Raw genomic sequence first — 13,516 nt, 5'->3', positions numbered from 1 at the left:
AAAAAAAGTTAAGCTCATACCATTGTAAAAATGCATTTCTTTGCAGCATTGTTAAATAAAATGTCATGGGTGTCATTTAATTCAGATGGATGAAATCAAAGCCAAGGACAGGATCATCTTTTCCCTGGAAAAGGAACTGGAGACCCAAACAGGCTATGTACAGAAACTCCAGCTGCAGAAGGAGGCTTTGGATGAACAGCTCTTTCTGGTCAAGGAGGCTGAATGTAACATGAGCAGTCCAAAACGAGAAATTCCGGGAAGGGCAGGAGATGGCTCTGAACACTGCAGCAGTCCTGTAAGTCTATTCAAGTTGAAGTTAAAAACTCAGGAGTCATCTTTTATTTAGCGCCTAAGTTTTACTTTTCACTTAAGCTCTTTTTCTGTTTACTACAGAGCAATCAATTCCACCTCCTACTATAAAACAAGCAAGTATCTTGGGAGCAGGGTTTTCTAAATTCATAGACAACAAAGTGGTCTGTACTGCATTAGCTGATCACAAGAGAATTACATATCTTTTAAAATCCTTTATAGAATTTTTCTAGCCGTGATACCTGTCCAAACATCAGCATATTATAAGAATCATAAATTAGATGAAAATACTTTGCCTCTTGCCAAGACTGGTCATTTTTCCTTGTATGAACAATTGAGTTGAAAATTGGTAAAAATGGTTATCATGTACAGGGGTCAAAATGTATAACTGTGTAAAAGACTAAACCATTTATAATCATCATCTGAAAGCTTCAAGTCTGATTGAGTTTGACACTTATTTTCCTGGATTTTCATCATTTTATATGAGAAATTATTTTCAGAAGTTTAGTGATAGAAATCAGCTTGTATATAGTTTACTTTCATATTTTATACCTTTTGAATTATTTAGTGCTAAAAAAGATGACAATGTATTTTTTAGGAACAGAGGTAGTTTCCAAAGTAGTACTTAGAACTGACTAATAAATAATTTATGAATATATGTGTGTGTGTGTGTGTGTATATATATATATATATCTCCCAGTAGGTGGCGGAAAGAATACTGAACTAGGATTCAGCAGATGAAAGTTTTAGTTCTATCACTGACACTTACCTGCAGTGTAGTAAAACTGTCAAGAGAATGGGCTCTAGAGTCATACCCTTTAGTTTAAATCCTGGATCTGCCATTTGCTGTGTGACCTTAGGCAGATCCTTTGACTGCTCAGAGCTTCCTCATCTGTAAAATAGAGGCAATAGTGGTACTCCATAGAGCTGGTCTAAGGTTTAGAAGAAAAGATATGTAAAATATAGAACATAGTGTCTCGCACACAGCATCCAATACATATTAGTATAGACCTTGAACAACTTACGACCTCCCTGAATCTTACCAGTTCTGCTGAATCCTCTAGGATATTGTGAATCAAGGAATAGAGTGTGTGTGAAACTGCTTTCTCAACAGTACAGCACTATCAAAATGTAAGATAATAATGGAATTGCAAGTGTATAGGTCCTATGGACTCTAGAGCACAGAATTAATCTATGACTGCTGTGTGTAAAGTGATTCCATGACTATTATGCCAGTGGGGAAGCCAGCTGATCTGGGCAGAATCTACCAGCGAAGCCTGTCCTATAATCTACTGTCTTCTATACATGAAGGTAATGCGCCAGCCTTCTGAGTCTGACCTTTTTCTCCGGGGTATACAGGAATTTGCAAATCCCATCGCTATATCCTGCTCTATCCTCTCTTTGGCTAAGAGTAATAGCAGGACATCTGTCTAGGCTGTGGGAAGCAATGTGCAGCCGTGACACAAGGGATGAACCTCATGTAACCATGAACCTCATGTAATCACAGCGTGACCTTGGTCTCACAGCTCACAGATCTCATAAACTGATCCAACCATCTACCACTTCCTTTGCCAGGAGCCAGGGCTCCAGGGAGTATCTGCCACATGGAATTCATTTACAATTTCAAGCAGGCTTGATCTTAAACCCAAGCAGTGAATATTGGGGATTGGAATAGGGTAAATATTTACTCTTCTCTGAATAAGAGAACATTTTACTCTCAACTCATGAGCCAAATGAAAGGAACCAAGCCTATTACTTTTATGAGCAGTATTCTAAAATTTTGTGAAAAGTATTATTGAAGAAATAATACTTTTAATTTTAATTTTCATGTGTAGGATTTGCGAAGAAATCAAAAGAGAATAGCTGAGTTGAACGCCACTATAAGAAAATTAGAAGACAGGAATACCTTGCTTGGAGATGAACGAAATGAATTGGTGAGTTCTAAGCAAAATTTTTTTATTTTATTATTTTTTAAACATTTTGTTATAGTAGTATATACGATGTTATAGAAGTATAGCACAATAAAGAAAAGTGCACAAATAATAAAGGTATGGCTCAGTAAATATGCCCAATGTGAAACACCCATATAACCACTACCCAGATGAATAAGTGGAAGATTACCAGCATCTCAGAACTTCCCCTTTGTGTGACCTCTTTCAATCACCATCCTTCTAAAGTTAACCACTATACTGAATTCTCTCACTATAGAGGTCTATCGCCATTTTTTAAATGTGTTGTAGGGAATTCCCTGGCAGTCCAGTGGTTAGGACTTGGCACTTTGACTGCTGGGGCCTGGGTTCAATCTCTGGTTGGGGAACTAAGATTCCCGCAAGCCATGCCCAACCAACAACAACAACAAAATATGTTGTAAATGGAATCATATGATAATTACTCCTTTGTGTCTGGCTTTTTTGCTCAGCATTACATTGGTGAGAGTCATCCACTGTGTTGCATGTAAAATTCATTCATTTTCACTTTCTATCATATTCAATTATATATGATATAATAATATATTTATTGTAAAAGTATAAACAATATATGATATAATATGTATATACAATTATATGATAAATATATATATATATTCATCTATTGTTAATGGACATTAATGTTGTTTCATAACAATTTATAGCTGTTAATGGTGCTGCTACGTGTCCTGGTGAGAAAATGTGTTCATGTCTGGGGGGAATATACTAAGGAACATAATTACTGGATCATAGAGTATGCATGCAGTCAGCTTTAACAGTTGCTACCAGTTTTCCACAGTTGTCTTAACAACTACATTCCCCCCAACAATGTGTGAGAGTTGTAGTTTCTCCATGTCTTTGTCAACATGCAAAGATAATTGGTCATTTTAGTCATTTTGGTGGGTGTGAGGTATATTCTTATTGTAGGATTTTCATTTTTATTTTCCTTCTTACTAATGAGGTGGAGTAACTTTCAAATATCTATTGGCCTTTTGGGTATCCTGTGTGATTTGCCCTTTGTCTTTTGCCCATTTCCTTTTGTGCGTTCATTTTCTTATTAGTATTAGGGATTTTTTACATCATTTTTGGATGTTTGTGTTTAAAATATCATGCTCTGTGCCTTACATTTTACATTCTTTTTGGTGGCTCTTGGTATAATGAAGTTATTTTCAGCCTCTAAATACAAGGGACACATTGTCTTATGTCTTCCCAGTTAAAACGCGTGCGGGAAACCGAAAAACAATGTAAACCTCTTCTGGAAAGGAACAAGTGCCTCGCCAAGAGAAATGATGAACTGGTGGTGTCTTTGCAGCGCATGGAAGAGAAACTAAAAGCCGTTACCAAGGAAAATTCAGAAATGGTGTGTACCACAGACTCTGCAAAACTGCAGCTTCCTTCTTTTTATTACTCTATTAACCTGACTTCCTGGTCTTTCCCAGTTTATTTTAAAAATACAATGCTATTTGTGAAAGCTTAGATTTTTCCCTTATGTAAGCAAGGAACACATAAGGAAGAAATCAAGAGAAGGTTGCTGGCTCTGAATTTTGTGGGGTTTCTAAATTTTGCCAAATGGTGGGAGCACTTCCAGGAATCTGTACACTCTCCAAAAGCTCCAAAATAGAGAAGCAGAGTTTCAACCTAGCTCCTCAGCCACAGAAACCTCCTTCCAGGATAAACAAGGTCCTACTGTATAGCACAGGGAACTATATTCAGTATCCTGTGATATTCCAGAATGGAAAAGAATATGAAAAAGAATATATATATATATGTATAACTGAGTCACTTTGCTGTACAGCAGAAATTAACACAACATTGTAAATCAACTAAACGTCAATAAAACTTTTTAAAAAATGAATAACATTAAAAAAAAAGAAACCTCCTTCCAAGAATTTCTCTAACATGCACTTTGTGGAACCGTACAGTGGGTACCCCACATCTCCTAAGATCTTGCATAGTAACTGAGAACAGATGCCATCATTTGCATTACATATACAGGTGACGTGCTAACGTACTCCTTCACAGACTTCCCTTCCAGCTGTAGAGATCTTCAGACATTCCCAATGATTTCCACCTATTACAGCAGACAACATGTACTTGAGGGTGTTAGTTGGTGTGTGTGTGTGTTGAAGCTGGGCCATTTTCACATTCAGCTGTAGCCTCATAAAGTTTCTACAGATATTTTATGTTAACCACTAAAGTTTGGGATTTTCAAAATCTCCACCTACACTTTCTTTTTTTTTCAACCCAGAGAGAAAAAATTACATCTCATCCACCCTTGAAGAAATTAAAATCTCTGAATGACCTCGATCAAGCTAATGAAGAACAAGAGACAGAGTTTCTAAAACTTCAGGTCATTGAGCAACAGAACATTATTGATGAGCTCACAAGGGTGGGTCTTGATTAATCTATAAACTCTAAGCTGTCTCCAAGGACACATAGCCAAGAAATCAACATACACTAGAAGCACTTAATAATTTTGCTAACACAAATAATAGCTGCAAAGCACGTTAAAATAATTCCCAAATGCATTATAATGTGAGTAGGTGGATTGTGTGATGTATCTTATAATTGCTTTCCAGTATCAAGAGTCTGAGGCTCAGAGATTAAATATTTTGCCTACAATAACAGGACCATAGGTCTCCTGTTTCCCAACACCTGATTCAGTGTCTGGCACATAGTGATAGTTTAATAAATATTTGTCAAATGAACAACAATATCATAATGACATAACAGCTGAAATTCCAGTCCAGATCTTCTGCTGTGACTTCAGTACCTGCTGAAGTAGGTAAAGCAGTTGTTACTCCCATCTGCATCAGGCTGAGGCCTGTGTTACCTACAGCTTTGGGCTGAGACCTGTATATGCGTTTGGGTTTTCCTCTCTGCCTCTGTCTTTATTCTGTGAATGACATCTGTGATCACTCTTCACTTCAGGACCAAACCAAGGCTTACAGAGGTGAACTAGTGACGGGGGAGTTTCAGGCAGTAGTCTCCAGAGTAGGGTGAGCAAGATGATTTACTGCCATTGAGGGAAGAAAAGACTATAAATTCTACTTTATAATTATTTATGGTTCACCCTTTTAAAATTTTCCATGTTGAGTGTATGTTATAATGCATATGCTACATTTGGAGGGTCATCTAAGTATAAATTTTAAAAGTTTTGGATATATTAAGGTTGCATGATCAAATTACTTTTACTTATAAAGGTGAAAAATCAAAAAAGTTAACACCACTGGCTTAACCAGATTATTTCTTAAACATGCGCTTCAAAGCTCTATGCCCCTCACTTCACTTCCACATCCTTAATAACTCATAAATCTCACAGATTCACTAGTCCAGGAATTTGCTTGGCTTTGAGTATCCTGAGTTTAAGCTAAAAGTTTCTTACAGAATTTTGATATTTTGAGGCATGTCTACCAGACTTTCAAGGAGACATAAGTGTCACTTATTCCATCCACTTTTTTTAAAAATATTTATTTATTTATTTGGCTGCGTCGGGTCTTAGTTGCGGCACATGGGATTGTCGTTGCAGCGTGTGGACTTCTCTCTAGTTGTGGTGCACGGGCTCCAGAGCACACCAGCTCAGTAGTTGTGGCTCGTGGGCTCTGTAGTCGTGGCACGCAGGATTGCCCTGCAGCATGTGGAATCTTAGCTCCCAGACCAGGGGTCGAATCCGTGTCCCCTGCATTGGAAGGCGGATTCTTAATCATTGGACCACCAGGGAAGTCCCTCCATCCACTTTTGAATTTGTACAGTAAGTATATTGAGTATTTAGCAGGTGAACACCTAAATCCCAGGATATCTCCTTTCACAAAAAGAATGAATTAAGTGATCGATCGTTATTTCTAGATATTCTTTGAATTTCCCAGAACATTCTAACGAGGACCACCCCCCCTCCAAAAAAAGAAAACACTAGATGATTCCAACCAAGCAGATACCCTGTTCCCATTTTCAGAGGCTACAGGTGAGAAGAAGGGTCCAAGCATAGTCAAAAGATAGCTTTCTATGCTTTTCAAGTGATTAAGTGAAAAGAATGTTTTATTCTTTAAAATAAAATAATATTTTTTTCAACACCTAAATTTAAAATAATTTGGGATCTGAGAAAATTGAAGAATTGTGCTTTGGGAGAACATGAATGACTATTTTGTTCTTGATTTCAAGTATAACACACTTGAAATCTGATCAACAACACAGTGTACACAGTGTACTTCCTGACTGTGAGGCTCTCAGATCCACATAATCAGGAAAAGTTGTAGAATATTCTTCCTTTGGAAATACTTAAGTATCAAACCCAAAGTTGCCAACATTTACAAAACATAATCTTATTTTAAATAGAAATATGTAATGCCTCAGGGGAAAAACAACTCTGTCTTTGGGGGGAAAAAAAAAAAAAACCCTACGGAGAAATATGTACCAACTCAAGATCTGAAAAGTCGTTAATCTATTTTCCAGGACCGGGAAAAGCTCATTCGTAGGAGAAAGCATAGAAGAAGTTCCAAGCCAATTAAGGTAATGAGAAAACTAGGTTATCAGGCTTTTGCCACACACAGAGCCAGAGAAGTGAGGCTTGCCAAGGCATCTTCCTGCAAAGATGCGATAAATCAGATGTTCCTGAATTGCAGCAAACCCTGGGGTTTATCTGCCAGAAGAAAACCTCTTCTCTTGACAGTTCTCAGAAGTCCAAAAATGATTGCGTTGTGGATCTTAACCTGAAAGGGTTTGCTTTAATATGAGTTCCTCTTAGTGAAGAAGCCACTAGGTTTGACATAGAAAGGGTTATCTGACAAGCTGGAGAGTCACACTCCAAGAACATGCAAGAGATACTTATGATTTGATGTCTCCCCTGAATAATATTAGCATCTGATACCCATCCTATAATTGATTAATATATTTTCATTATTCACTTGGGCAATATTATTGATAATGATACTCTCAATCCACGAATATCTGTATAGCCTCTTATAATCCACAAAGTTTTGTTATTTAACTTGTCAATGTGTTTGATTTTTGCTTTTAACAATTGCATCATTTGCTTTGGATGTGGAATTAGATGATATGAGTTGATAATCCCCTTCCCATAGATGCCTGGACTTTCAGAATTCCTTGATTATATTTTAAATACTGGACAGAGTAAATGACATAAAATCATCATGGTATAAAATGTAACATAAAAGAGGATACAGTGTTTTTATGAAGAGAGCCAAATATTAATGAATCTTCCTCCGAAATATCAGAAGTGAAATAACATAGGACAAACATTTATTGGAATTATTGCGTTCATGCCTAATATGTTTCTTTCATCAAAGAAGCATTAAAGGATCCATGTCTTCTCTGTTCATTTGCATGTTTGCCAGTTGACAGTGCTTTAATAATATGTTGACTTTCCCCACTGTTAGTTTTGTTGGTAAATATGTACTGTCCCTCCATTAGAGGCCTGTTTTGGACCCATTTATTGGCTACGATGAGGACTCCATGGATTCGGAAACATCATCCATGGCCTCATTTAGAACAGACCGAACGCCAGCTACTCCTGACGATGACTTGGATGAAGTAAGCTTTTTCACTTCTCTCATCTTTTGTGATATTGTCACCACATCTTTCCTTGAAGGGGGAGAAAAAGCATTTCACTTTTTATCTGCTTTATGAACAGCACATAATCTCATAATAGTGACCAATTTTGAGACTGTGCTTGACTTTGTTACCTCTTAGAAATAGCTTCACCTATGTTATGTAGCCCTTGTAGAAACTTCTCTGAAGTTCAGCTCTGTAACTTGAAGACTTCTTTCAAAATAAAATTATTCTCCCAGATTCTTCATCCAGAGAAGGCGTGAACCAAAGAAGAAGCTTAGAGGAACAGCTTTTAAATAAGTCTAAGACAGTGTTTAGCAAAGTTTCTTTGTTGGCCACCTTCATCTGAACTATCTAGGGGGTTCAATTACCATGAAAGTTCCTGGACCACACAACTCCTGACTCAGGATCTTGAGGGTGGAGCCCCCAAATCTGCATTTTTCACAGAACTCCTTGGTGATTGTATTATGCTCTGAAGTTTGGGACCCAACGCTGTAAAACTATGTTTTTATAATTTATCTGGGGAAGAAGTTGTTAGATATGAATGTATTGAAAGGAACTGAAACTAAAACTCTGATTATCATCTCCTCAAATTTGGATCCAAAATCTGGGTGTACGTTTTTCTCATTTGGATCCAAAATTGTCTGTAATCCAAGCCCAAATGGGTAATAATCAGAAAGGTATAAATAAGCAAATGCTTCTCTTATTAATGAATACTTAAATATTTCTGAAATGCGCATCTAGAAAGTGTCATAGTATTTGTGCCCATACACATACTTTAAAATTAAGAATAAAATCACATAGAATCCAATATCATACAAACCTTTATTTCTCTTTAAAAAATGGACAAATGCTAATATTTCACATTGAACACAGGACCTGAACATAACATAATTATTTTTTGACTTTTTTTTTAACCTCAAGAGTCTAGCAGCTGAAGAATCTGAGCTACGATTCCGACAATTAACAAAAGAGTACCAGGCTCTCCAAAGAGCCTATGCCCTCTTGCAGGAGCAGACTGGAGGCATCATTGATGCTGAAAGAGAAGCCAAGGTTAGTGTACATCTGGGAGAGTGCCCTGAATAGGCTTGCGACAGTCACAGCATAAAAGTATTGCAGACATAAAAGTACCAATAGGGTAGCTTTCTCTGTACCCTTCTCTCCACTGCAGTTTTGAACTGCTTTATCTTTTATGTCAACAAACCTTGGATCTAGAGACATTAGAACCAGCTTAGATCGATGCTTTTGTTCCTTTAAAGATAGTTGAGTACATAGTTCTTATTTTTGCTATTTGAAAACTTGTATTTTCAAAGCTAAACAATGTTGAATTTTGATAATCCATGTTTTTTAGTTTCTTGCTTTTAAAAAAAAAAAAACTTTTATCTTTCAAAAGCAATGGTTAGCCAGTTCTTTTTCTTAGTTAATAAGTGCACAGCATTACACTGACAGCTTACTGAGAATTGTCACTAACAATATCTCACTTAACCCTTGTGCCAGCCCCCTAAGGTGGGTATTTTATAAAAGAGGAATTTGAGGCTCAGAGAGGTTAATTGAATTGCCCAAGATCACACAGCTAATAAATGCAAAACTGGGATTCCAAGTCATATCATACTGGGTCAGTTGTTTTTTCCATTATGTTGCCACTGCCTCTCATAAGTCTGTTTTTTAAAAAAACCACATACAGTACTAATACTTGACATTTATTGAGTCGTTGCTGTGTTTCAAGCATTGTACTGAGTACTTTATATGCATTATCTCGTGTAATCCTAAAACAATTCTATGAGTTAGATGCTATTATTAACTCCTTTTTACAGGAGAGGAAATAGTAGCTTAGTAGAAGTTAAATGTAGCTTAGTTAGGTTAAAACCAGGGTATGTAGCTTAGATGAAAGCTAGGATATGAACCTTGTCCTTCTGAGTTCAGTCATAACCACCATGCCATAACTGCCTCGTAGGTTAGTTTACTTGGGGCAAGAAAGAGTGTGACCATCCAGTGATTTTATCCTACTTCCTAATTAGAAGGTCTACAATGTACTGAGGAGTGTTGTAGGAACTACTGTTAGTTGGTTAGTGGGAAAGGATAGATATTATAGCTATATTTTTAAATGGTAGCATACATACATACATGCACATACACATACATAAGAGAGTAAACATTAAAGAAAACCCACCGTGATTTGGAATAGACAGGTAAGCAATCATTAGGAAGGGATGTGTGTGTGTGTGCTTTCATGTCTGTGCCCTAATACTGTAAGAGTTGTGGATTCCTTTATCAGTATTTACTACCCATTCTTACCAGCATAGGATTGGTCAACTGAAATAATAGCATATGCCTGGTTTTTTGGAGAGGTGACGACATAGAACCCAGTTCTCTTTCTCTAGTCTCACTCTCCCATCAAAATACAGATTTAGCATTGTTTATGGCCATTAAAGTAAGACAACTTACTATTCTGAGCAAAATAGTCTAAAACAAATCAAGATGTTGGGAAAAGAGTAGTAGAGTAAATTCAAAGAAAGTAGAAATGCAAAAATAGTATAGATGAAAAAGTATCAGTGAAAACAGAAGACCTAATCATTTCAAGACGAGGAAAAAAAATAGGTTATACTCAACACCCATTCAAAGTTAAAATAATTCTTTTTTTTTTTTTTTTTAATTTATTTTCGGCTGCGTTGGGTCTTCGTTGTGGTTCATGGGCTTCTCATTGTGGTGGCTTCTAGTTGCAGAGCACGGGCTCCAGGCACACGGGCTTCAGTAGTTGCAGCACACAGGCTTAGTTGCTCCGAGGCATGTGGGATCTTCCTGGACCAGGGATCGAACGCATGTCGCCTGCATTGGCAGGCGGATTCTTAACCACTGCGCCAACAAAGTTAAATTAATTCTTAGCAAACGAAGCTTGGAATTTTTTAACCTGATAAAGGTAAATATAACATTTAACAGTCCAAAGAAATATTCTCCTCACAGTGAATAATAAGAAAAGAATACTTACCATCACTGATTTTGTTCAACTTTGTTGAACCTATCCAGATCATAAGACAAGGAAAAAAATATGTGTATGACCAGAAAACAAAAAAAGCTATTTTTCACAAAAAGTAGGATATTAAGAGAGAATACAAGTGACTCTAAAAAATTACTAGACTAAATGAAATAAGGTTGTTCCATACAAATCAGTGTCCCAAACTGCTGATGTGCGCACATGTGCGCACACACACACACACAACTCATGATAGATACATATATACATACATACATACATAGATTTGGATTTAGATTTAAATATAGGGCACAAAGTTGGCTTTGAAAGAACGGAAGGATTTTGGGGAGGCAAAATGGGAGAAGGCTTTCCAGAAGGGGAAGTCGTTCAAATAAAGAGAGAAGCGGAGAGGTACAAGGCATAGTTAGGAAACAAGGAGATCACCAGCAGGTAAGGGATGGACCCTGCGTTGATAGTGGTGGGAAAAGATTGGAAACATAAGAGAAGTTCTCGAATCCCAAGCTAAACAGTTTGAATTTTAACCTGATGGTAAAGGGAACCATTGAAAGTTGTACACAGAGAATTTAGGTTGTAAAAATAGATTGATAAGATTCTTTGGTGATAGAAAATTCTTTTTTTTCTTTTTTTCTCACTTGTTGAGTTCTAATCAAGGAACATGAGGGGAAGAAAAATGTTGTGTTGCCATTTTACTTACTGAGTTCTGGAATTTTGATTTCACTAGGCTCAAGAGCAACTCCAGGCAGAGGTGCTAAGGTATAAAGCCAAAATTGAAGATCTGGAAGCGACTCTGGCTCAGAAAGGGCAGGTAGGCATTTGGTGGCTCCCACCTCTGCGGATGCAGACAATTCAATCTGACCTTCCTCTAGATCACGCTGTGCATGGGCCCATCCAGGACACGGCTTGGCTCTCCACAGTGACCTTTCTCAAACTGTGTCAGAATGTTCAACTCTCTGTTTCTGTCCCTGGTGTTTTGTTGGCCAGAGTGTGAACCCAGCTACAACAGTGAATGAGGCTGGGCAAGAGAGAGAATGCCAGAGGAAGAGGAGCCCTGTACACATAGCCTAGAGCAGTCATGAGCTGCTAAGACCAAGAACCACCCCCTCAAGCTGCATTCTTTGCCTCTATGCTACATTTATGGTTCTGCATTTTAATGTTTTCCATCCATATGTATCTAGCCTGTGTGCATTCTGACCCTTTTCACTTTTTGCCTGTGTGGTCACTTCTGAGTCCCCAGAAGGCTGGTCCTGGATTATTCAGACTTAAAAAGATAGGGATAGTGAGTGACAATAAAAAGGGGGTTAAATTTTCCCGGCAACTTTGGCCCCAATGTCTTGGAATAAGGAGCAGGCCGGGGTGGGTGTCATTTACGAGTCGTTGGCAGGCAAACAATCCGGGTGGAGAGAAGACGGCTCTGGCAAAGTGGTTTGACGACACATGCTCTTTCATGCCACTCTGAAATGCTGACTGCGCGATATTCTTTGTCAAACAGGATTCACACTGGGTAGAAGATAAACAACTTTTCATTAAGAGAAACCAGGAGCTTTTAGAAAAGGTATGTGGGGCGCAACACCCTAGTGGGGCAGAGGAGAGAATGATGAGAGATCCAGGAGCAGCAGGGGGTCCTCTCAGGAGTGGCACAGGGGCTAGGGGACGGGGAGGCTTTTCTGGCGCTGTGCTCCCCTCTGCTGAGTGCCCAACTGCATCTCTGTCACTGCCATCACCATCAGTTGAGTGGCACGTGGTGTGCATGGCTCTGCGCTGGGCGTTGTGCCGACTTGAAAGGATGTGATCCCTGAAACCTATTGATTTGTTACCCATATATATATACTGTACGTATATATATACACACCCACACATGCACACATCCTATGTGGTTGTCCATCTACAAGAGCACCCTGTGAATAGGACTTGTTATTTTGTGCAAGGACATGCTGCAACCTAGCATAGACTGTGTTCTTACTGTTAATTTTTTGCTAATGTTGGCTGCTTGTTTGTTTATTTTTTATGAAAGAACATTTCAAAAGATGCATCCAGAGCACAAAAGAGCATTTCCAGGAGGTTGGAACAAATCAAGATGCAAAGGCATGGTTTCGGCCCAATAGATAGAATTAATTTGGGTTAGCTGAACATAGACTTTTGATTAAGGGCAGTGAAATACAACAGAGATCATTTTAAGTTCAAACGTGGCTTTTCCTTTGGTATTTCCCTTTGATGATGTGAAACGATTACAAAATAATCTCATATTATTCTTGACAGAAAGAGAATTTGAAAGCCCATTTGAAAAAGGGAAATAATTCTGTAGGGTGACGTAGAGTTATATAGAAATTATTTTAGGATTGTTTCTACCAATATTCACTAGCCTTGACAAGTAATAAAAGTTAACCGCAACACCCTGGTAAGCATGAAAAGGTAAAGAAGATGCTTGTCCTCCCCTCCCTCTGGTCCTGTCTCACTTTCTACATGATGAGAGACAGAGCTGATGTATAGAAAGGGGGTGGGTATTCCAGGATCGAGGACTGGTACTCTCAGGAAGGCTACGGGTCCCTATAAAGAAACTTTATGGACATTAGCCCTGGTCTATGAATTGTAGCCACCTGTGAACCACTAATATGATGGCTAGTGCTAACCACCAGATCCAGGAATCTCCCCAAATATCCCATCTCTGATGTCAATCCAAGATTCT

At 38.1% G+C, this 13,516-nt stretch overlaps 1 protein-coding gene across 2 annotated transcripts in view; it reads left to right on the top strand.

Moving 5' to 3' along the window:
- Nucleotides 1-13,516, top strand: part of JAKMIP2 (janus kinase and microtubule interacting protein 2) — a 53,658-nt gene that overhangs the window by 15,225 nt on the left and 24,917 nt on the right. Inside the window, exons 3-11 of one of the 2 annotated variants that reach the window (XM_061188303.1) lie at nt 86-295; nt 2,145-2,243; nt 3,490-3,636; nt 4,525-4,665; nt 6,726-6,782; nt 7,704-7,823; nt 8,766-8,894; nt 11,555-11,638; nt 12,323-12,385. In XM_061188303.1, the coding sequence (XP_061044286.1) occupies nt 86-295; nt 2,145-2,243; nt 3,490-3,636; nt 4,525-4,665; nt 6,726-6,782; nt 7,704-7,823; nt 8,766-8,894; nt 11,555-11,638; nt 12,323-12,385 (1,050 nt within the window). The remainder of the gene's footprint in view (nt 1-85; nt 296-2,144; nt 2,244-3,489; nt 3,637-4,524; nt 4,666-6,725; nt 6,783-7,703; nt 7,824-8,765; nt 8,895-11,554; nt 11,639-12,322; nt 12,386-13,516) is intronic. The other variant, XM_061188304.1, reaches the window with a different exon arrangement.

Source organism: Eubalaena glacialis, chromosome 4, assembly GCF_028564815.1.
Source record: "Eubalaena glacialis isolate mEubGla1 chromosome 4, mEubGla1.1.hap2.+ XY, whole genome shotgun sequence".
In the NCBI taxonomy this organism is placed as follows: Eukaryota; Metazoa; Chordata; class Mammalia; order Artiodactyla; family Balaenidae; genus Eubalaena; species Eubalaena glacialis.
This window is presented reverse-complemented; position numbering and strand designations above follow the sequence as displayed.